This window comes from Delphinus delphis, chromosome 11 (genome assembly GCF_949987515.2).
Source record: "Delphinus delphis chromosome 11, mDelDel1.2, whole genome shotgun sequence".
Taxonomy (NCBI): Eukaryota; Metazoa; Chordata; class Mammalia; order Artiodactyla; family Delphinidae; genus Delphinus; species Delphinus delphis.
This window is the reverse complement of record NC_082693.1, coordinates 39,917,547-39,942,110: the sequence shown is the minus strand read 5'-3', so window position 1 is coordinate 39,942,110 and position 24,564 is coordinate 39,917,547. Positions and strand designations below refer to the sequence as shown.

Sequence of the window (24,564 nt, the reverse complement as noted above, 5' to 3'; positions counted from 1 at the left end):
GTCTGTAACTGAGTTTCAGCTCAGCTGCAGAAAAAAGCCCTCCAGGGCACACCAAATGCTGTGTATTCATTGAAGGTTCCTGTTTGTCTCTTCCAGCTTCTGCTTCCTGCTCCCGGTACCTAATTTCTGCTCCTGCCTCCACTTTCCTCCTAATGTGAGCTCAACTTGCAGCTTTCTCTCAGGTTTTCCTTTCTGTTCACTGGGCTGCACCCTTCTCCTACCGTGTGTTCTCTGTGTGCGTGTGTGTGTGTGTGTGTGTGTGTGTGTGTAACAGAGGCATGCTCTGTAGGCTTCCAGTCCCCTTTAGCAGAATAATACCCATTTCCTCCTCTACCATGGGAAATTTCTGTCTCCTGCTCTGTCTTTAGCGACCAGAATGAGCACTTACTCTCCTAAGTATTACAAATACAATATTCATCCTGCAACTGAAAAAGATTTTCAATCTGATAAGTAAATACATTTGTCCTATTACTTTTACATTGTCTGAATTGTGATTTGTACAGCTGCTCTCCAGTGGCTCCAGTTGTACTATTATACCCAAATTTTATTCTGCCTTTTAATGGATTTCCTGCTTGCTAGACAAGGACCTAGTCCTTTTAGAGAAACCTAATTAAATTATGCAAGGACATCTCCACTTAGGTCCTATCTTGTTAGATGTGTCCATCCATATAAGAAAAAAACAATTTCGGAATTCCTTGGTAGTCCAGTGGTTAGGATTCCAAACTCTCACTGCTGAGGGCCTGGGTTCAAACTCACAAGCCATGAGGTGCGGCCAAAGGAAAAAAAAAAAGCAAGAGAGAGAAAGAAAAAACAATTCTACAGTGAGGTCCTACTGTATAGCACAGGGAACTATGCTCAGTATCCTGTAATAAGCCATAATGGAAAAGAATATGAAAAAGACTATATATATGTAAAACTGGATCACTTTGCTGTACACCAGAAACCAACACAACATTGTAAATCAACTATACTTCAATAAAATAAATTTTAAAAAAAGAAAAAACAATTCTGAGCTCCAAATAACGCCCTAATATCTGCCAGCAGCATTCAGTACAATACATTTGATCATATTTAAGTTCCTCCCTTATGCCTGGTAAACTTAAGTTGTAGCTGTGGTCTTTGATTCTTTAAGTTTTTCTCTTCTACTCTAACCCTAGGAATGGAGGGGCTGCTGTTAACACTCAGCCCTCCTCCTTCACTTTTAAATTCTTTGGTGCTATTTGGGGGCACTAATTTTATTAAACTCCCTTTTATAGATATTAACCTTTACTTCCATTTTCTACTCTCATTTTCTGTCCACATCTACTTGGAAAACCATTCCTATTTTTGCTTTACTTCCTAGTGAATCATGTGGCAAGTGAACCAGCAGTCTGAATTTTTTTTATGGGTCTATTCGGATTTTTTAATCAAAATTCTGTCTTACCCATAAGCTGGTTTATCTTAGGCTTACCTTAACCATTCAGGCCCTGGGCTTTGGGACTAAATTGTATTATTTACCACCATACCGGTCTTGGTGGCAGAGGCCGCCAAGGTGCCTGAAAGAGCTTCCAGGCCACCTTAACTAAAGCTGCTTCTGCCTGTACTGGTTGAGCTGTTTCTCTTGGGACAAGTCAAGAGTCACACACACCTAGGGACTTCTTACCCCCACCCCTAGTGGCCATGTAACTATTTCTTATCATGTAAAAACTTATGGTTTTGGAATTCTAGCTTTCATCAGTGCTAATACAACCTACTTTATGTAGTTTAGGACTGAGTTTACCAGCAACAGCTGTGCTCACCCCGCCCATATTCCACACTTTACAAACAGTTCATGAATCCCCGTTATGACTCACCCCCCTATCCAGTACATTAGTTTTATTCTCCATTTGGTGTTTTAAAAAGATTATAGAGCCTGTAGCTTTATTGGGCTATGCTTTCTTCTGGAATCCTAATAAAATAGTTTGTGTGTCTTTTAAAATGTTCCATTTATGTGTCAATTTTGCTTTATTTAAAAATGTTTTGTCTAGTGGATTGAGCAAGTCAAGATTATATGCACAGGGGACTGAGAGATGCTTTATCAAAGTGTCTTTTATGAATATTTAAAAAAATGTCTCTGTGTATAACTGAGTCACTTTGCTGTACAGCAGAGATGGGCACAACATGGTAAATCAACTCGACTTCAGTAAAAATAAATAAATAAATAAATAAAAAGATTTTAAAAGTCTTTTCCTACTTCCCAAAGCCAAATGCTTTCTCTCCTTGAAAGTTACCCCCTTCAGAATCTGGTCTTTAAAAAGTCTGTTCTGCTTCTTATTTGGCGCTTGGATCAAACCATCAAACTTCTTTCTTCTGTATGTGATGACATTTTCTCCTCATTTCCTGTGCGTGGAATCATTTTGTGTGTACTTGTGTGTGTGTGTGTGTGTGTGTGTGTGTGGTGGTTTGTCTAAACCTTTCTCTGCAGTCCAGCCCTAGCTCCACCCATCCTCAGTGGCTGCTGCACTTATGGCAGCCAGACAATCTGGGTAAGGAATTCAGGAGAGCCTCTTGGCTTTAGAGAGTCAACCGATAGAATTGCAGTAGGCTTACTGTTCCTCTGAGAATTGACAGACCAGGTAAGGGAGCCCTTAGATAACAAAGTAAATCCCAGGGCCCACTTCAGCAGAGTACTAACTCATCACTGCCTTTGCTAGCTAAAGTGGTCCTTTGCTTTTCCTAGAAGTTTCAGGCACCTGCAAGAGAGACCTGCGTGGAATGTCAGAAAACAGTCTACTCAATGGAGCGTCTCTTGGCCAACAAGCAGGTGTTTCACATCAGCTGCTTCCGTTGTTCCTATTGCAACAACAAACTGAGGTAAGCCAGGCCAAAACAAGCCATCTCTCTGTGTGGTTGGACCTCCAGAGGGAGTCTTTGGTTTTTAGAACACTGGTACTAAAATCTGTGGTGCTAATAGTGTGTGCTGTTGAGGACCTCTGAAGAAAGTAAAAAGTACCATTTAATGACAGGCATTTTATATCAAATTATAATGGTGTTTAGAACTTCTTGGTACTCTCACATGTTAATTTACATGTTAGGACCGAAGCTTAAATCATGTAAGTTGCAGGTAACTGCCCCTGTGACCTAATTTAGTAGAATGTTTTCCCTTGGTATCATAGAATCATACAGTTAAGAAATCTCAAGAGGATACTTGTTGAAGCCCTTGAAATTATCCCAAACACTATATAAATGGTAAAAATAGCAATAATAATAGATCCTGAAGGGCATATATTTTTCTGTATATTGCTTCATTTTATTTTCTGAGAAAATAATTATGTATCATTTCTTCCAAGTTACTCAAAGTATGGATATAAATGTGACAAATTGGGGAAATATTCCGTATTAACTCATTTTAACCATAGAACCTTGGAGGAGGAAGTAACCAGGATGTCATTTCCTCCAGCCTTCCTTCCAGAGCAAGCACCCTTTCCAGCATACTGTTGAAAGATGTCCTGGCACCTGCGTGGCGCTTCTGCGGGGGTTAATACCCCACTACAGCTAGTTCCAGCGTTAGCGCTAGCTTGAAAACTTTTCCTTCTGTTGAGCCAAAATGTGCCTCTGTAACTTCCACACGGTGGTTCTTTTTCTGTCCACTGTATTTTTTTCTCCAGAGCACATTTTTCTAAATTTTTGAATTTTTATATTTCTTCTGTGGAAATTCTGTTGTTTTTATACCCCCCCTTTAAAATGTGTTAACCCTGCGAGAGACACCAGATGTCCTAAAGGCCTGTCCAGCACTCTTGTTAGGGTAGACCGACTTCTGGCTACTGCTCACCATTCTCCTATTAACCATAGCTTTCCTTTATTTAATCACTGACGTCTACTCAGTGCCAAGCGTTGGGAGAGCATTATACCCATTCCTGTAAAAACATGCTTTTAAATTATAACACAGATGGGAAACTAGGAGGGAAAAGATGCAACTTTTTACAAAGGAATATCATTAAAAGTAGTTATAGGTTAGAAATACTTAGGAAATATATGAATGATCAGAACTAGGTGGGACTACCTAGGGAAGACTTCCTGGAAGAAGTAACTTTTTCAACAGTTTTGACAGAGGGGAGTGAAATCACTTGAAAATGGGAGCATGTACCAGGTGGAAGAATGTCTTGTGAAGGTTCAGACCTAGAATTGAGCATGTTTTTTATAAGGATAATAAAACAAATGTGCTTAAAAGGACACCCTCAGTGACTGATGTGCTTTTAAAGGTATTTTTCTCACTTAGCATCTTCTGAATATACTGGAGTTGCCAGGTTTCAGCCTACTGGTGTAAATAAGAGAATACATATTTGTTAACTTTATGCTCTTTTTCTTAAAAACAACAGTCTAGGAACATATGCCTCTTTACATGGGAGAATCTATTGCAAGCCTCACTTCAATCAACTCTTTAAATCTAAAGGCAACTATGATGAAGGCTTTGGACACAGACCACACAAGGATCTGTGGGCGAGCAAAAATGAAAACGAAGAAACATTGGAGAGACCAGCCCAGCTTCCAAATGCAGGGGAGACCCCTCAGAGCCCAGGGGTAGAAGATGCCCCCATTGCTAAGGTTGGTGTGCTGACTGCAAGTATGGAAGCCAAGGCCTCATCCCCGCTGGAGAAAGAAGACAAGCCAGCTGAAACCAAGAAGTTGAGGATTGCCTGGCCACCCCCTACTGAACTTGGCAGTTCAGGAAGTGCCTTGGAGGAAGGGATCAAAGTATCGAAGCCTAAGTGGCCTCCTGAGGATGAAATCAGCAAGCCTGAAGCTCCTGAGGATGTAGATCTGGATCTGAAGAAGCTAAGACGAACTTCTTCACTGAAGGAGAGAAGCCGCCCGTTCACTGTAGCAGCTTCATTTCGAACCTCTTCAGTCAAGAGCCCCAAAACCTTGTCCCCATCTATCAGGAAAGGCTGGAGCATGTCAGAGCAGAGTGAGGAGTTCGGAGGAGGTGTAGCAGCAGAAAGGAAACAAACGGAAAATGCCAACGCCTCCGAGAAGAATGAGAGTGTGGAAAAAACAACCTGGCCAAACAAGGGATCTAAAGGAGAGGAGGCAGGAAGGAGAAGTAAGGAAGTTCACAGTTTTGAGATGGGGAGTGAAAATCTTATAGAAAATGGTGCAAACTTAGATGAAGGTGATAGAAACCTTCTCACACAGCAGTCTTCACTAGAACCCAACTCTAAAAATTGGTCTAGCTTTGCAGATAACACCTCCACTAAAGAATTCACTACTCAGAATCAGACATCCCAGGATGTGGGATTCTGGGAGGGAGAAGTAGTCAAAGAGCTCTCTGTGGAGGAACAGATAAAGAGAAATCGGTACTATGATGAGGATGAAGATGAGGAATAACAAATTGCAATGATGCTGGGCCTTAAATTTATGTTAGTGCTAGTGAGCCACTGCCCTTTATCAAAGTGATGCACAAAACAGCTGTCTTAGCATGAGCTGTAATTTATGTGGAAGTAACTTTGGAAAAGAGTTCTTGCTTCAAAAAAATCCCATACTGTGCAGCTTAAGTGAACCAATTCTAAATGCTAGATAACATTACTTAAATCCTCTCTTTTAGCAATGATGATATACACAACTGCTTTAAGGCCTTTTGGGGGTTGGGAGTGTGTATGTGTGTGTGTGGGGGGGGAATATTCCAACGGATATGGTCCAGCTTCCATTGTACTCCCAAAAGACAATATGAAAATGGAGAGATGATTAGTAGTACATTGTTACACTAAAAATTCAATTGTGGAATTAGGAAACATGCAGAAGGGATTTAGGGGCCTAAACATTGTGACTGAATGCACTTTAGTATAAAGGGCACAGTTTGTATATTTTTACATGAATACCAATTTATTGTTTAGTATTCCTCTGTTAAGAGATCAAATATTTAGTCTTTAAAAAAAAATTTAGGTTAATTTTCTTACTCTGATATATATGGGGAATTTACTGCTTGCTCCGATATATATGGGGAATTTATTGCATCCTGCTTTCTAAACAACATCCTGAACTGGATTATTGAGATATAGCATAACCATCTTTTTGGAGCACCTTTTGAGCACCCTTAGTGCTTGGAGAGATTCATTGTGTCCCAAATAAGCTATGGTATTTGCCAATGCGTTTGACTACACCCCCAAGTGATTGCTTTCTTCTCTGGTGGTATCTGTGCTTCTCATAATTTACTGTAAGCTGCAATATTTTTATAAGATCTTTTGTATTTGCCATGTTGCATATTAGAGCAAAATGATGAGTTTAAAGGAGGAATAACAGAAGAAAAAAGAAAAAGCCTTAAACCACTTGAGCTCAGATCCCCAAACCCTATATTCTACTTCTGATATCCCCTTTCTGGGACACTAGTTTTTTAATACTTATAAGCTCTGAAATGTATTGATTTTTATGGCAGACAGTATTCCTAGGGTACAATTAAACCAGTTATAGGCCTTTTGTGGGAGATGGTTTTCTAGTATTAAGGTTTTGGAACAATATAAACTTGAGTACAGTTGTTGTACATAATTGATATTCCAAATTGTATGTTGGGGGAGAGAGGTGTTTTAAGGTATAGGCTTTTCTTTATACTGCATTTTTAGAGATTTAGCTCTGATATTTTTTAGAGATGTAAAATATTCTGCTTTCTTACAGTCTTGCTTACTCTGAAACATTTTTATTCAATAAAGCTTTTAATTTACACTTGAACTTTTCAATGTTCCTTTTCCATTATTATTTTACATTGTTACAGTCTCTCAGGACCTGCTTTTACCTTAGCAGTTGTGGGTAGAAAAAGCAGATGGATCTGATGGGTATCAAGTGAAGAGACATGCAATGTATACTTCTCACCACTAGGTGGTGGTGTTGGGCTGATCTTAGGATTTCATCCGCCTAGAAAACATTTTTCTTGAAAATTGAAAGCAACTTGGCAAGAGAATTATTGTGTACATTCAAAATGAGCTGTTTGTTTTACCAATTCAAAATGCAGTGGTTTTTTTTATTGTTAATTGTACTCCGCATTTAATAATTTACCTTACAAGTATACCTAAATGCTAAATGGAATTTCCAAATGCTTCTGCTGAAAATGGACTTGTTTTCTACCCTGGGCAGAGGCATAGTTGGTTGTTTGTTTTCCTTGCTTGCAGAGGCAACTGCCCCAATTAAGGTACCTTTTTTAATGGGAGTGTAGATTTCCTTGGAGATAGAAATGCTTTTTGAGTCATCTGTTAACATTTTCCAGGGTCACTGTGTGTTCCAGCGTCTTGCCTGGTCTTCTAAGTGCTTGTCCGGGTACTACTATCTGCTCTTGGCCCCAACACAGGCTGAAGTCATTTAGAAAGCCCTGTTCACTGAACAGTTAATCCAGAAGTTCCTGCTGACATTTATAAAATATCCAATCTTGGCTTGAGTTTAGCTACCTTTACTCTGTGACTCACTGCTTGCTGCTCTAACCCATCCACATTGTACTCCCTATATCTACTAACCTTATACAAAAAGTCTGAGTGCCTATGGGTGGCATTAATGGGTATCAGTTGAGTATGTCACCGTATATCAGGTACTTGGGGGCTGAGATTACCCTTGGAAGAACTCCTTTCTGTGCCTTTCAAGGGCTAAGGTAGACATAGGTACAGACCGTAGAGACAAGAATTAGCTCCATAATCAATATAATAAAAGGATATTCTTATCAAGAGAATGACCAGATAACACTAAACATTCTTAGAAAACAAAAGAACCTACAGCCAAATAAAAAGTGCTTATCATTTATTCTCTCAGCTCTCTAAATGAAGGCAACTTGTTGGACTATGTCAATGTTGACAATAGGATGATGTGAATTTTTCTGTTGGTAAAGCAGGAAAAGGGGCCAGCTTGGGACTTGAGATGGTTAAGGAGACTCTGTCCATGACTGCTATAGGGGCCAACTTAGTTCTTTTACCAGCTTGCTGGTCAGATCACTCCTGGCCAAAGTGAAACCTGTACTAAATTTGCTTTCATTACGTATTTCGTCAGCAGTATGTTTTCTAACAATCAAGAGGTTGAGAAATGGTACGTATGTGTTTTTCTGGGAATAGATCTTGAGACCAAGATCATTGTGTGTTGGCCTCTGCATGCTAAGTTAGCATGTTCTTTGTTCCTTGGGGCTCTGCTTTGAATTCCCATGGGATCAGAGAGAGTTTACTTCTTTTATTTATTTATTTTGGCCACACCACACGGCATGTGGGATCTTAGTTCCCCAACCAGGGATCGAATCCATGCCCCCTGCAGTGGGGGCATGGAGTCTTAACCACTGGACCACCAGGGAGGTCCTGTGAGTTTACTTCTTTTAAAACGTATCTTGAATATAGGGTAGTTACCATTAAGCTATTTCTGGGTTTGGACGAAAATGGCTTCAGGCAGTGTGGTTCTCAGACCAGCAACAGTGGCATGACTTCTGAGTTTGTTAGAAATGAGAAATGCACATCCATGGGCCTACCCTGAACCTCCTGAATCAGAATCTCTTTGGATGGAGCCCAGAAAACTTTTAGCAAACGTTCCATGTGGGAGATGAGAGAAGCTAATGTCTGAGCTGTGGCACACTAAGGTTTGAGAACCACTGACCTCAAGCAGACCTTCTAGTCTACTCCTTAAGGCGGCTCCTTTTTTCTCTTCTTTCTCTCCCTTTGAAACTCTTTATCTTCTGCCGCAAGCATGCCTACTAGTATAAAGATACTCTGTCCTTGGACAAGATTAGTTCTTTAATCTTTTTTCAGATCATTCTAGGTAGCCTGTGGTAATTAACCTTGTAGCCAGGTTTGAACGGTTGGCACCCAGGGTTCAGCGTTCTCCAGCGGTTGAGGGACAATTTAGAATTCAATGTTTTGAAGGTTTCTTGTCTATGGCTCCCCTCCCTGTTTATGTAGATCCACAAAAGAGTTCAATGTTCAATGCGGACATCTAAAGTTAAGGAGTTTTATAGGATAAAGCCTCAGGGCTCTGGAATCTAAAGACTTTCTAGTTCAGAAGCTCAGCTCTACCACTTGTTTATATAGCCTCGGGCAAGCTGCTCTCTGGACCTCAGTTAACTCATCCATAAAATAGTAAATACCTACTTCACAGAATGAGGAAGTTAAATAATGTGTGTAAAATGTTCGGGGCAGTACCTGGCATATAGTAAACCTCATTAAACATTGGCCATCATCTACTTTTCTTTTTCCTTTAATATTTTCCTTTGGATATCTTCCATTTCCTTTCCCCATGAGAAGAATAAAAGGATTTTTTAAAAGTCAATTTTGAGGGATATACAAGGACAGGGGGTTGAGATCACGGAGGGGCACGAAGAGAGAAAAAGGGTGGGGAGCAAAAAGAACGCTGCTAGTAGGCGGGACCAGCTGAGATGGCGATAAACCCTAGTGAGAGATGGGGGCTGTGAGGGAGGGGGGGGAGAGAGAGCGCGAGAGAGGTATGGCCTTCCAGGGAGCAGGAACAGCTTAAGCTGGCTGGACTGAGAAGAATGTCCCCATAAGGGAGCTATGCCTGAAATAAGGGGTGTAGCCGTAGCTGGACGGGAGAGTGAGGGAGGAGGAAAATCTTCGCCGAAACCGGTAGCAAAAAGGGGCGGCACGAGCGTTGAGTGCTTGTGCGGGGCGGGACCAGGGCTGGGTGGAGGCGGGGCGGGAAAAGGAGGGGCGTGGCCGGGATCGGGAGGCGGAGTCCCGAGGAGAGGCGGCCGGAGAGGCTGCGGTGAGGGAGGTGGGCGGGGAGGCGGGATGGGCGGTGAAGAAGCTGGGCCCCTCAGAGAAGGCGGACTGAGACGTGACGGGGACAAGAAGGGGCCGGAAGGGGGCGGCCGCCGGTCCAGCCCCGCCCCGGGGCCGCCTCCCCGCGGGTTCTGTTGGCCGTGGCGGCAGCTGAAGCTGTGGCGGCGGTGGCCGCGGGGTGGGCGTAAGATGGCGACAGCGGTGGCGGGAGCCCTGGGCCTGCTGTGGGGCTGGCTGTGGAGCGAGCGCTTCTGGCTGCCCCAGAACGTGAGCTGGGCCGACCTCGAGGGGCCAGGCGACGGCTACGGCTACCCGCGGGCCCGGCACATCCTCTCGGTGTTCCCGCTGGCGGCGGGCGTGTTCTCCGTGAGGCTGCTCTTCGAGCGGTGAGAGCCCGCGGGCGAGCGGCGCGAAGGGCTGTGGGCGCGGGCTGGTGAAACCGGCCCGGGGGGAGAGGCGGAGGTCGAGGACCGGAAGACGAGCTGCAGGGAAAGCCCGGAAGCAGGAGGCTGGGAGAGCCCTGGGCCGCGCGCGGGATGCTCCGAGGGTCGAGTTTGGGGCTTGGACATTGAAAGAGTGAGAGTCGAAGGGGACACTGGACCCATTCAATTTGAGAGCCCGGGGTGGGTGTCTCATGGGCCTCTCCCCAACCTCCAAGGATTCTGCAGACCAAGAAACTGCGAGCTGCGACCGAGAACCCGAGGCGGGAAACAAGAAAGGGCTGCCAGAACCAGGACTAGTTGGGATCATGGAAACTGAAGGGTCGGCTCAAGAGCCAGACGTTCCAAGCCGAAGAAATGGGTTCATGGGAAGATAAGATTTGTGAGGGCACTTTAGTTCCAGATAGTTGAGGGGCACAGGATTAGTTAGGCCCTAAGCCTTGGTTCGTCACACCGCATGGACGCGCGCGCGCGCGCGCGCGTGTGTGTGTTTCAATAAAATTCTGCCAGAGCCCGTAAGAGAGTAGAAATCTGGTAGGGATAGGGTGTGGTGGAGCCTGAGGCTTCCAGAGTATGGAAAGGTGTCAAATTAGTTGCAGAACAGGCCTTGGAGGCCTGAAATGGAAGGAGGAGTGGTCATGTTGAAAGGATGGAGAGCCTTAGGGCGTATGAGACAACAGCTGTATTGAGACAACAGCTGTATTGAGCCAGCTTCTAAGTGACCATGTGTTCTTGACAAAAAGTGTTTTCACTTTTCATTGAGTGAGCGGCTCCTGTCTGCTGTCGAAGATAAAGATATCCATTGAGGACTTGCTGTGGTGATGTTACAATGTGGTCTTATAGCTGTGAGTGATCTTGATCGAGTCTACTCACAGCCCGGGAAAGGTGACTTCTTTCTGCATAGGTCTCAGGTAACGAGGATGGCACTTTGACATCTTTTGTTCCTTTGGCCTATAGAGCAGGAATGCCCTTTCGAGGATGGGACTGTATTGCAGATAGACTACTTTGTTACTGTCTGAAAATCTAATATTATCTGTTTTGGATTACTTCTTTGATTTGCCTACTATTTCTGACACAAAAATCTTTCAAAATATATATGTTTCCCACCATTCATCCATTATTTAACAGTGTTTATGTATTGTCGTCAAAGTGCTGTGCCAGAAGTTTAAGTATAGTCGTTGTATTAAGTATTCCTGGGGTGGAGGCACAAACTGCTTGTCCCTCTTAGGAGTAACCTAGGTCCAGGTACTCTCCACCTTCGCATCTGTATATGAGAGCAAAAAAAACATAGAGAAAGACAGTATAATGACTGAAAAGGAAAATACACAATTCAGGAGAGAAAAAAAAAGTTCATTGTCTTAGGAAAAGATTCTCTGCTTTTCATATAAATATATACTAATATGGAAATTTCCCCAAGTTAGTGGTAAGAGGAACTAGCTTGTTGCTTCTAAACACTCATTTTATATAAGCTTGCATATATCTTCATATTTCCCAGGAGTACTCCCAGGTGACTGTGAAGACGGACATATCCCCTGGCACAGCCACTGGAAAAGATCCTTTTTACCTGTGGGAATTCTATCTGAATGTTTCTGTGGTGCTCCAGTGTCAGGGGAGAAGGGATGGATGGGAATACTGATGTGAAAGCATTCTAGCATGGTATTCCTTGGTTAGTAAGGACATGTACCTTGTTCATGTCATTTTTGACCTTAGGAAAGTTTAAGCCTAGAAGCAGTCTTGCTACTTTGTTTCTCTTTAAGACCTACGACTTTAGTTAGCAATAGAAATAACAGCTGGATTACCAGTTCTTCTCTTACTGTGCTGGACTTCCATAAAGGTAATAGAAGTCACTTTTAGAGTATAGAAAAAGATATCAGAAATATTGGTTCATTTATTCTCTTTCCTACATTTTCTCCTTTCTCAAATCCTAACTACTTAGTTTCTAAAAAGTGATTCATATAATAATCATGAACTGTAAGAGCTAGAACTCCAACCTCCATTTATATAAATAGTAAACTAAGGCTTAGAAACATTTTGCAGCTTTTCAGAGGCTGCACACTCACCTGGGGGAGGAGGTAGAACCAAGATCCAGAGTGTTTTCCCCAGCCCCATTCTCTTTCCACTGTATGGTGTGGCCACTTTTCATATTCCTTAAAACCCCCTTTCAAGAGTTAAGATTTAACCTGCCGTTGCTACTATTCTAGGATTTGGAGAAGAAATCCATGTACATCTTATTCTTGGTTATTTAATATAATGTGTTTGACCTGAAATTTGCATTTTTTGCTTCAAATTGTTCTGCATATATTAATGTCTTACACTATACCCTTTGATAAATTATCTCTGTGTTGTTTTAAGAATATCCTAAAGAAAAAATATAGAGTTTACAGTTTATCCTTACTTTCTCTTTCTTATCAACCACACCAAGCATTTGTTTATTTTATTATTAATATTTTATATTTTTATTTATTTATGGCTGCGTTCGGTCTTCCTTGTTGCGTGCAGGCTTCCTCTAGTTGCGGCGAGCGGGGGCTACTCTTGGTTGGGGTGCACGGACTTCTCAATGCGGTGGCTTCTCGTTGCGGAGCACGGGCTCTAGGCGTGCGGGCTTCGGTAGTTGTGGCACGTGGGCTCAGTAATTGTGACTCGAGGGCTCTAGAGTGCAGGCTCAGTAGTTGCGGTGCACGGGCTTAGTTGCTCCGCGGCATGTGGGAGCTTCCTGGGCCGGGGCTCAAACCCGTGTCCCCTGCATTGGCAGGCGGATTCTTAACCACTGTGCCACGAGGGAAGTCCCCATTTTATTCTTTAAGTTCCCACATTCCCTGGAGAGCTGTAGCCTCATCTGATAGGGACGATTTGAAAAGCCACCTGACCATATATTAATGTATCTAGCTATTTCGCTAAAGAACTGCAGATAGGAGATTATTACCTACCCAAGAATAGAGGCTTTTCCTTTGTGGGCCTCTGCTAAGTGGTTGCATTCTGGTGGCCTGCACCTTGCAAAATACCTTCGATGTGGCATGTGGTCAGTAAATTCTGATTGAATGTTTGAGAAGGGTCCACCCTCATCTATTCAGATGCCCAGAGGAGTAACTGGAATCTAGATCTTCAACATGAAATAGATGTTTGGCTAGACTGAGAGAGACAAAACTATAATTCCTTTGTTTCTGTTAAATTTCACCACACAATATTTGCATGTTGTGCACCTTTCTGCAGTTTCTTTTTCCCCACCCCCCATGCACACACTCATGCTACCCTATACCCTATCAAAAGAGAGATAAGAAACTCTTCCACCTGTTCTTTAAAACTTCTTTTAATATTACATTGATGATTGAGACCTGAGAGAATGAATAGTCCAAGCTAGGTGTGCCGTGTCTTACTTAAATTGGATCTTAAAGATAAAATTGTTTGAAATTTAATATCTAGTCCCTGAGCACTTATTCCTTGGGATCAAGTATAAGCTTGAGACTTAATATTGATATCATCAGAGCTACATAGGCTCATTTATTTTGAATATGGTATTGCAATAGGAGCTTTATGTTGCCAGGAGAAAATTGTTTGGTGAATTATACAGGAGATAGATTAGAGCTCTCCTTACTGCTCATTCATTATTCCAGTCCCCTCTTCTCTCCTGTTACTTCCAAGGCAACCTCACTGGCATGTCTAAGGAACTTTCTCAATACCATTCTCTGGCACAGGGGACTAACAGACTCACTTACTGGCCTATCTTATAACTAGAAACAAGAGCAGTGACTCACTTTTTTGTGCACATTTCTTAACCACTCATTTCATCTTCCTCTTGTAAACCTTGCTAACTCTGCTGCTTGCTGCCTTTTTTTTCTTTTTTTATTTCCTGTTCTTCCCCACTTCTGCCAAGTGGAGGAAGAAGAACCTTTTTCCTCTTCCTGACAGACCTGCTGCCTTCCTTCTAGGTCCATGTCATGTCACAACATTGTGACCCAGTATTAGTAGGTCCTCCAGACTGGAGAGAGGTGTTGGGAGGAATGGACATAGCTGCTGACTAGGTTGTAAGGGAGATTGCCCATTCCACTACATCCCTAAAGGTATTCTGTTGGGCCTTACTGAATTGTAAATCACAGAATTAAGTCAGGTTTGCAGATCCAGCAGAGTGAGATTGAAAAAGATGGTCACATGGCTCTGCCCTTATCTAAGAACCCACCTCTTAATAAGCTCCAGATGATCAGAAGCCTTATGTGTCCCTCCTCTCTCCTGGAAAAATTTCCCTAGCCCTTTCTGTGCAGTGGGTGTTGATGCTCTGCAGACAACCCTGAATACTGTTGTGACTGAGGTCAGGTTCCTGGCTTACCCCTGGAGACAATATATTTGTCACAGAAAAGAAACATGTCAGATATTTTTGCTTTAGCCCCTTCCTGATTCAGAAAACTAGGGTCTCCTAGCTGGGTAAAGAAGAAATTAATGGGGAGAAGAGGAGGCATCAAGTGAACTCTGTACCTTCCTTATAGAGTGGGGAGGGGGAGATGTACCTGTTTTGGCTTCCTCACCAGAGGTAGTTTTAGGCAGATAAAGCTGCTTTCTAAAGAATTCACTGAGTTTTGGGCTCTTTGTGGTTGAATCCACTCCTACTTTATCTTTGGGGAAGTTAATTGAGGTGCTGCTGCAAAAGGAGTTAACCATAGTCACTTCTAACTAAAAAAAAAATCTGAAACTCATTTTCCTAGATGCAAAGGCAGTTTTCCTAGATATGAAGAATTCTCTCTGAATTATCTAGTACTGTGGTTTCCAGTATAGGAGCCACTAGCTAGCACAGTAGCTACTAGCTTTTGGGGATTTCAACGGTGACTGGTCAGCACTGAGATGTGTTCTAAGTGTAAAATACACACCCGATTTTCAAGACTTAATGCAGGGGAAAAAAATGTAAACTATCTCAATTTTTAACATTGATTACATATTGACATGATAATATTTTGGATATATCGGGTTAAACAAAGTATATTATCAAAATTAATTTCACCTGTTTCTTTTTTACTTTTTTTAAAGCGCCTATCAGAAAATTTAAAATTACATATGTGGCTCACATTATTTCTATTGAGCAGTGCTGATGATAGTGATTCAAATAAGTATTAATAACCAAGAAGAGAATTTTAATGTAGATTCACATTTTTTTTAACTATTTATTTATTTTTGCTGTGTTGTGTCTTCCTTTCTGTGCGAGGGCTTTCTCTAGTTGTGGCAAGCGGGGGCCACTCTTCATCGCGGTGCGTGGGCCTCTCACTATTGCGGCCTCTTTTGTTGTGGAGCACAGGCTCCAGATGCGCAGGCTCAGTAGTTGTGGCTCATGGGCCTAGTTGCTCCGCGGCATGTGGGATCCTCCCAGACCAGGGCTCGAACCCGTGTCCCCTGCATTAGCAGGCAGACTCTCAACCACTGCGCCACCAGGGAAGCCCGTAGATTCACATTCGATTTATTTTTTATTTGTGTTTTTAAAAAATATTTATTTATTTTTGGCTGCATCAGTCTTAGTTGCGACCTGCGGGATCTTTCATTGCGGTGCACGGGCTTCTCTCTAGTTGTAGTTTGTGGGTTTTCTCTCTCTCGTTGTGGTGCGCAGGCTCCAGAGCACATGGGCTCTGTAGTTTGTGGCATGCCGGCTCTCTAGTTGAAGCACGCAGGCTCAGTAGTTGTGGCGCGCTGGCTTAGTTGCCCCGTAGCATGTGGGATCTTAGTTCCCCGACCAGGATCGAACCCGCGTTCCCTGCATTGGAAGGCGGATTCTTTACCACTGGACCACCAGTGAAGTCCCTGATCTTGTTTTTTTTTTTTTTTTTTTTTTTTTATTTTATTTTATTTTTTTTTTTCCTGATCTTGTTTTTAAGCACCAGAAGGTGATTAGTTCTGAGTATATTGGACCAGGTTTTAAACAGTGGGGCTTTCTAAAAAATTATAGTAATAATGGGATTTTTAAAATGTAAATCATTTTCTGAATGATTTAAATGACTAGTTATAGTCTATTTTGAGTAACTGTCGATTAACAGTGCCCTCTAGCCAAGTATTGCTCTGGAGTTTTTTTCTTCTGCATATATTTCCTCAGTCGAGTAGTTAATGATGTGTAAACAAGTTTGTCAAGTAGTTCATTGTACATGAGGTGCTACACAGCCCTGATAAGGCAATGAGAATAATCAAACTATTGTATTCTTCTCAAAACTATGGAGTTTCTTAAAAAGGGTATATATCTTGTAGTCCTTAGTTCTGGGGTAGTGTCAGCATTTGTAAGAAGTCTCAATTATAGGCACAAAGGGTCTCAAACTAAATCAGATTGTTGTGGTTGTGTTTTAATACTTCTTGGGGAAATCTCCAGTTATAGACTGAAGTTAGTTAACTTGAATTTCTACTGATTCTCTGGAAATCATTGACCTCCTACATGTAGCTGGTAGGTTATCTGATGACCCAGGAGGACAGGTGGCCACATTTCCTTGAAACGCTTTACCTTTTAGTTGAGAATTAAGTTTTCACCCATTTGTTCATCTGTTCATTTTTCAACAATTATTTATTGGGAGCTTAGTATATGCCAGATATCAAACTGAGTGCCAAGGGTAAAAAAGTAAGTCATGGTGTCTACCTGCAGGAAGAGAGCAAGAAAACCAGTGGTTAAAATAGAGTGTAATGAATGCACGCACAAGGTTAAGTCATGGGAATTTGGAAGAGGTGGATTCGGTTCTTTTTAACAGTTATTAACTGAAATACAGGCTTAATGTCCCAGTAACAAACACTTGTTTCTTGAATTATGAAGGATGGTAAAAACTTCTTAAGAAAGAGCTTTTTGTTAACCTTTTTCTCTAATCCACCTCTTATTCAACATGCATGCATTTATGTTCCTACTTTAAGCAAATGCATTAAGTAGTATAATTACTCACCCATTTAAAAAATAAATATGTTTAATGAAAGAAATGTGTGTAGGTAGTTAGAGGAGTTCTTTAACAACGAGAATCTTAGGGACCTCCAGCTGTTCTCCAGCCATACTTGGAGAACTGCTGCTACTTGCTGCTCTATAGCAAGTAAAGTATTCATTAGCTACTGTATAATAAAACTACAAGTTAGTCTTAAATTAGTTTGTGTCTGTGAAGCATTTTAATATACTTATATACTCTAAGTAATTCTTATTATCTCACGACTTACTTCTCTCATAATAAGGTAAGGTGTAAGCAGAATGCTGATCCTTCTTTCTCATCACAGTACCAAGTAGGTTCATCAGATTGCACAGTTATTAGTCATCTTAATTCTTTAAGGCCCTCTTATAGGTCTAAGTGAAGATAACTTTGATGGAAATGGGAGAAGGAGTGAAGAATAGTCTGGTATAAATCCACAGTGTATGCCTTGTCATGGCTTAGGATAGCATAAAGGTTCTCTTCTTTTTAGTTTGTTTCTGCTTTGTTTTAAGAGCAAATTGGCCAATTAAAAAAAAATAGTCCTTAAAAAAACCTGCAAAGATTACTTGCACACCGACCATGCAAGAAATGTTGGATTTGGTGGTATAGGTGTCCTTGAGAAGTGTAGTACCTCGTACACAACAGGCACATATGTGTACAACAAATGTGTATAACACATTTGCTTGTACATAGCAAATTCTGTCCTCTTAAGAATTTACTCAGAAAAAACACACTGATGTGCATGCATATGTATAGGGAATATACAAAATAATATATGGTTGGGAATCAACAGCACATAAGTGAATAAATAGTATAACTTAGTAATTCTTAAATCTTTTGTTCTCAGCATTTTTCTTTTTTTTACTCTTAAAAATTATTGAGGATCCCAAGGAGTTTTCGTAGATGTAGGTTACATATACCTCTCAATTTTTTCATATTTGAAATTGAAATCGAGACATTTAAGAAATATATTTGTTATTTCATTAAAAATAACAAAAATAGGACTTCCTTGGTGGCGCAGTGGTTAAGAATCTGCCTGCCAATGCAGGAGACACGGGTTTGATCCCTGGTCCAGGAAGATCCCACATGCTGCGGAGCAACTAAGCCCATGCGCCACAACTACTGAAGCCCACGTGCCTAGAGCCGGTGCTCCGCAACAAGAAAAACCACCGCAATGAGAAGCCCGCGCACCGCAAGGAAGAGTAGCCGCCACTCGCTGCAACTGGAGAAAGCCCGTGCGCAGCAACAAAGACCCAAGTAGCCGAAAATAAATTAAAAAAAAAAAAAAGCCTATTACATGTTAACATAAATAACATATTTTTGAAAGATAATTTTCTAAACAAAAAAATATTTAGAGAAAAACATTGATTTTATATTTTTGCATATCTCTTTAATATCTTAGTAGAAGATAGCTGGACTCTCCTTGCAGGCGTCTACATTCAATCCCTTCTGATATGTTGTTTCGGTTGAAGTATATAAATAAAAGATGGCTTTACACAGATATGTTATTGGAAGGGGGAAGTATTTTATCTTTGCTACTACACCAAAACACAAGGAGTAGTTTCTTAAAGGTTGGTTAGAATCTGAAACCATATCAATGAGCTTTCCATTCATGTTAAAATCCACTGGTGTCTTACACTTTTAATGGACATCATGTATTGGTCACTTGAAAAATACTGGTTCACTAAGTTATACAGATATCCTAAACGTCAATACATTTCATTATACAGTATTAAAAAATCATAGTAATCTCAGTGTAACAATCTCATCAGAAAAACCTTGAAGTATTGGGACGTTGTCAAGCTTAAAGGCAGATATATGGTCTCTAAACTTCTAATTTTCACTTGAAAGCTTGAATTTTATCAATGGCAAGATTGTTTTTTGAAGTGACAGGCTTATTTCATTCATTTTTAAGAAAATGTCTCTGAAATACCCAGTTCCTGCATAACCGTAGTTTGTCTGTCAGTCATTCTTTGGGGTAAAAATGGTGTTCTTTGTAAAAAGTGATTTTAGTTTAGCATACAACTCAATCAGTCAAACAAGTGCATTTCTTTGAGACCACCGTATCCTTTGGTATGCAATAAAAGTACTTTATGTGTACTGCCCATTTTATCACAGAATACTTTTTAGAAATGTACTCAAGGGTTGGCATTTAATAAAATTAATCATTTGTATTGCTTCACCAAGAACATTCTTTAGTGAAACTGGCTTTGTTGTTGTTGTTAAGTAAGAGGCTATAGCAAGAAAGAATACAATAACTACTACTGCAGTTTGGTGCCGCTGCCCTGATTTGTGCTCAGCTTCCATAAGTTTACCCACCATTGCTTTTTTTGCATCATCATTGTAAATATCAACACCATAACAAAGGCAAATGTCTTAATATCATTACGAAAATAGTTTTGACTTTATGAGCCCCCAGAGAGTATCTCAGGGATGCTCTGGGGTCTGTGGACCATACAGACCCTCTGCCGTTATTGAATGAGATCACCCAGGGCTGAGAGTGTAAAGTAAGGTAAGAATCTGCATAGAACCGTGAGGAAACACTGTGTTTTAGGAAAAGGCAGAGGAAAAAGAAACCCCAAAGAAGATAAGAGGTATGACAGCCATAGAGTATTTGATAATATCAGTAGTTAGCATTTAATAAGTACATACTTTATCCCAGGCACTGTTCTAAGTACTAAACATTGAATCTTCACAGTAACTTTATGAAGTAGGTAGATACTGTGGTTATCCTCATTTTACAGATGAGAAAACTGAAGCAAGGAGAAAGTTAAGTAACTTGTCCAAGGTGACCCAACTAGCAGTGCACACCAATAAGTCTAGTTCTACTGCCAGAAAGATAGATGGAGAGAACTAGGAAGAGTGTGACAGAAAGGAAGCTAACAGGAAAGAGCATTTCAAGGGGGAGAACATGCTCAATAATGTCAAATGGCACTAAGTGGTCAGGTAAGATGCAGGCCTGAAAAGCATCCATTTGATTTCACAATAAGGAGATCATTGACGACTTTGGCAAAGAGCAGCTTCAGTGAAGTGTAGGGACAGAAGCCAGATGAGAGAGAGAGGAAGGTTGAGGAATGAGTGGGAGTTAGAAGAGAAGTCATGAGAAGAGAACTTTTTCAAGAACTTTAGTTATGAGGTGGGTGAGAGCCAGAGGGTGTGAGGGACAGGAAGCGCTGTTTTAAGGTGGGAAAACTTGAGCATGTTCAACGTCTGATGAGAAGAAACAAGTAGAGAATGAAGCCAAAGGTAATAGAAAAAAATAGGAATAAATAGAATGAAATTTCTAATCAGGAAGAGAATGGATATAAAGCACAGGGATATTAGTTTTAGATAAAGTGGTTCTGATGCAGGAAGTGAAGGCATTCCCTTCTCAGCGGAGATTCTTGAGAGTCTTAGCTATTTCCACTTCTTTCTTCCTCCTCTTTATATCTTTCGCTGCTATAACTCATTACTATCTTTGAGTCTCCATTTTATTGGAATTTCTTTGGTGAGGGTTACCACCAGTCTTCAAATTGCCAAATCCATTGGATACTGAAATCCCTGTCTTACCTAATCTCTACCTCATTTGATACAACTCCACCTCTGACATTCCTGTCCCCTAAATTCACCTTTTATGTTGGTGTTTCCCAGTATTCTGACCTTGGTTCTCTTTTTAGTTTAGATTCCTTTCTTATGTAGTCACATCTACCCTCACAGTTTTAGCTACCACCTGTATTCTCATCCTCTCACTCTCTTTTTTCCTCTTTTTTCTTTCTCATATCTTTGTGTCTGTGCCTGTGTGTATGTATCTTAAGCCCTTTTTCCAAGCTTATTTGCCTACTAGACTGTTGCATTTCAATGTTACATGGGTACTTCAAATTCAGCATACACACAACTCATCTTTCACTCCCAAATTTGCTTTTCTTATCTTATTCTCTACTTGGTTGAGGCTCCATAATCAACTTAGTTTCCCAATCCGGAAACATAGAAGGCACCCTTGATTTTTCCTTTTCTTTTGCCTCCTACATCTATCCAGTCACCAAGTTCTATCAGTTTCACTTTCTCACCATCAATTGAATCTAACCTTGCCTTTCCATTTCTATAGCCTTAGTTCAGTGCTTTGGTACTTATAGCATGGATTTTTTTTACAATAGCCTAAAGCCTTTCAGTGACTCTCCATTAACTACAGGATAAAGTTCAAGCTTAGCATAACATGCAAGGTACCTGTGACCTGGCCCCTAACTACTTGTATAGTTTTTTCCCCTGTCATTATCACCACCTCCATTCCCGATTTGTACATTGCATACTTCTCTACGCGCTTTCTTATCTCTTTGATTTAGTACATGCTGTTCCCTCAGCCTGAGTGTCCTTTTTTTTTTAACTTTTAAAACCTTATTTATTTTTTAACGTCTTTATTGGAGTATAACAGCTTTACAGTGTTGTGTTAGTTTCTGCCGTATAACGAAGTGAATCAGCTATATACATACGTATATCCCTATATCCCCTCCCTCTTGCATCTCCCTCCCACCCTCCTTATCCCACCATTCTAGGTGGTCGCAAAGCACCGAGCTGATCTCCCTGTGCTATGCAGCTACTTCCCACTAGCTATCTATTTTACATTTGTCAGTGCTACTCTCACTTCGTCCCAACTTAAGCTTCCCCCTCTCCGTGTCCTCAAGTCCATTCCCTATGTCCATGTCTTTATTCCTGTCCTGCCCATAGGTTCATCAGAACCATTATTATTATTATTATTTTACATTCCATATATATGTGTTAGCATACGGTATTTGTTTTTCTCTTTCTGACTTACTTCATTCTGTATGACAGACTCTAGGTCCATCCACCTCACTACAAATAACTCAGTTTCGTCTCTTTTTATGGCTGAGTAATATTCCATTGTATATATATGCCCCATCTTCTTTGTCCATTCATCTGTTGATGGACACTTAGGTTACTTCCAGGTCCTGGCTATTGTAAATAGTGCTGCAGTGAACATTGTGGTACATGACTCTTTTTGAATTATGGTTTTCTCAGGGTGTATGACCCATTGCTGGGTCATATGGTAGTTCTACTTTTAGTAGTTTAAGGAACCTCCACACTGTTCTCCATAGTGGCCCCATAGTGGCTATATCAATTTACATTCCCACCAACAGTGCAAGAGGGTTAACCTTTTCTCCGCACCCTCTCCAGCACTTATTGTTTGTAGACTTTTTTTTTTTTTTTTGCGGTACGCGGGCCTCTCACTGCCGTGGCCTTTCCTGTTGCAGAGCACAGGCTCCGGACGCGCAGGCCTAGCGGCCATGGCTCACGGGCCTAGCCACTCCGCAGCATGTGGGATCCTCCCGGACTGGGGCACGAACCCGTGTCCCCTGCATCGGCAGGCGGACTCCCAACCACCACGCCACCAGGGAAGCCCTGTTTGTAGATTTTTTGATGATGGCCATTCTGACTGGTGTGAGGTGATACCTCACTGTAGTTCTTTTTTTTTTTTTTTGCGGTACGCGGGCCTCTCACTTTTGTGGCCTCCCGTTGCAGAGCACAGGCTCTGGACGTGCAGGCTCAGCGGCTATGGCTCACGGGCCCAGCCGCTCCGCGGCATGTGGGATCTTCCCGGACCAGGGCACAAACCCGTGTCCCCTGAATCGGCAAGCGGACTCTCAACCACTGCGCCACCAGGGAAAACCCCCTCACTGTAGTTTTGATTTGCATTTCTCTAATGATTAGTGATGTTGAGCATCTTTTAATGTGTTTGTTGCCAATCTGTATATCTTCTTTGGAGAAATGTCTATTTAGGTCTTCTGTCCATTTTTGGATTGGGTTGTTTGTTCTTTAGAGAAATATCTATTTAGGTCTTCTGCCCATTTTTGGATTGGGTTGTTTGTTTTTTTGATATTGAGCTGCATGAGCTGCTTGTATATTTTGGAAATTAATCCTTTGTCAGTTGCTTCATTTGCAAATATTTTCTCCCATCCTGAGGGTTGTCTTTTCGTCTTTTTTATGGTTTTCTTTGCTGTGCAAAAGCTTTTAAGTTTCATTAGGTCCCATTTGTTTATTTTTGTTTTTATTTCCATTTCTCTAGGAGGTGGGTCAAAAAAGATCTTGCTGTGATTTATGTCATAGAGTGTTCTGCCTATGTTTTCCTCTAAGAGTTTGATAGTATCTGACCTTACATTTAGGTCATTAATCCATTTTGAGTTTATTTTTGTATGTGGTGTTAGGGAGTGTTCTAATTTCATTCTTTTACATGTAGCTGTCTAGTTTTCCCAGACCACTTATTGAAGAGGCTGGCTTTTCTCCGTTATATTCTCTTGCCTCCTTTATCAAAGATAAGGTGACCATATGTGCATGGGTTCATCTCTGGGCTTTCTATCCTGTTCAATTGATTCATATTTCTGTTTTTGTGCCAGTACCATACTGTCTTGATTACTGTAGCTTTGTAGTGTAGTCTGAAGTCAGGGAGCCTGATTCCTCCAGCTTTGTTTTCCTTTCTCAATATTGCTTTGGCTATTCAGGGTCTTTTGTGTTTCCATACAAATTGTGAATTTTTTTGTTCTAGTTCTGTGAAAAATGCCATTGGTATTTTGATAGGGATTGCACTGAATCTGTAGATTGCTTTGGGTAGCATAGGCATTTTCACAATGTTGATTCTTCCAATCTAAGAACATGGTATATCTCTCCACCTGTTTGTATCATCTTTAATTTCTTTCATCAGTGTCTTATAGTTTTCTGCATATGGGTCTTTTGTCTCCTAGGTAGGTTTATTCTCCGTATTTTATTCTTTTTGTTGCAGTGGTAAATGGGAGTGTTTCTTTAATTTGTCTTTCAGATTTTTCATCATTAGTGTATAGGAATGCCAGAGATTTCTGTGCATTAATTTTATATCCTGCTACTCTACCAAATTCATTGATTAGCTCTAGTAGTTTTCTGGTAGCATCTTTAGGATTCTCTATGTATAGTATCATGTCATCTGCAAACAGTGACAGTTTTACTTCTTTTCCAATTTGGATTCCTTTTATTTCCTTTTCTTCTCTGATTGCTGTGGCTAAAACTTCCAAAACTATGTTGAATAAAAGTGGTGAGAGTGGGCAACCTTGTCTTGTTCCTGATCTTAGAGGAAATGGTTTCAGTTTTTCACCATTGAGAACAGTGTTGGCTGTGGGTTTGTCAATATATGGCCTTTATTATGTTGAGGTAGGTTCCCTCTATGCCCACTTTCTGGAGAGTTCTTATCATAAGTGGGTGTTGAATTTTGTCAGAAGCTTTTTCTGCGTCTATTGAGATGATCATATGGTTTTTATCCTTCAGTTTGTTAATATGGTGTATCACATTGATTGATTTGCATATATTGAAGAATCCTTGGCATTCCTGGGATAAAGCCCACTTGATCATGGTGTATGATCCTTTTAATGTGTGTTGGATTCTGTTTGCTAGTATTTTGTTGAGGATTTTTGCATCTATGTTCATCAGTGATACTGGCCTGTAGTAGTTTTCTTTTTTTGTGACATCTTTGTCTGGTTTTGGTGTCAGGGTGATGGTGGC

General features: G+C 41.1%; 2 protein-coding genes across 4 annotated transcripts in view; both read left to right on the top strand.

The window, feature by feature from the left end:
- LIMA1 (LIM domain and actin binding 1) overlaps positions 1–6,681 on the top strand; it is an 82,964-nt gene extending 76,283 nt beyond the window's left edge. For all 3 annotated transcript variants that reach the window (XM_060024753.1, XM_060024751.1, XM_060024752.1), the window contains exons 10-11: positions 2,699–2,832; positions 4,338–6,681. In XM_060024753.1, coding sequence (XP_059880736.1) covers positions 2,699–2,832; positions 4,338–5,346 — 1,143 coding nt within the window. In that variant the 3' untranslated portion in view covers positions 5,347–6,681. The remainder of the gene's footprint in view (positions 1–2,698; positions 2,833–4,337) is intronic.
- Positions 6,682–9,828: 3,147 nt separating this feature from the next.
- Positions 9,829–24,564, top strand: part of CERS5 (ceramide synthase 5) — a 35,174-nt gene continuing 20,438 nt past the window's right edge. Inside the window, exon 1 of the mRNA XM_060026213.1 lies at positions 9,829–10,093. Coding sequence (XP_059882196.1) covers positions 9,897–10,093 — 197 coding nt within the window. The 5' untranslated portion in view covers positions 9,829–9,896. The remainder of the gene's footprint in view (positions 10,094–24,564) is intronic.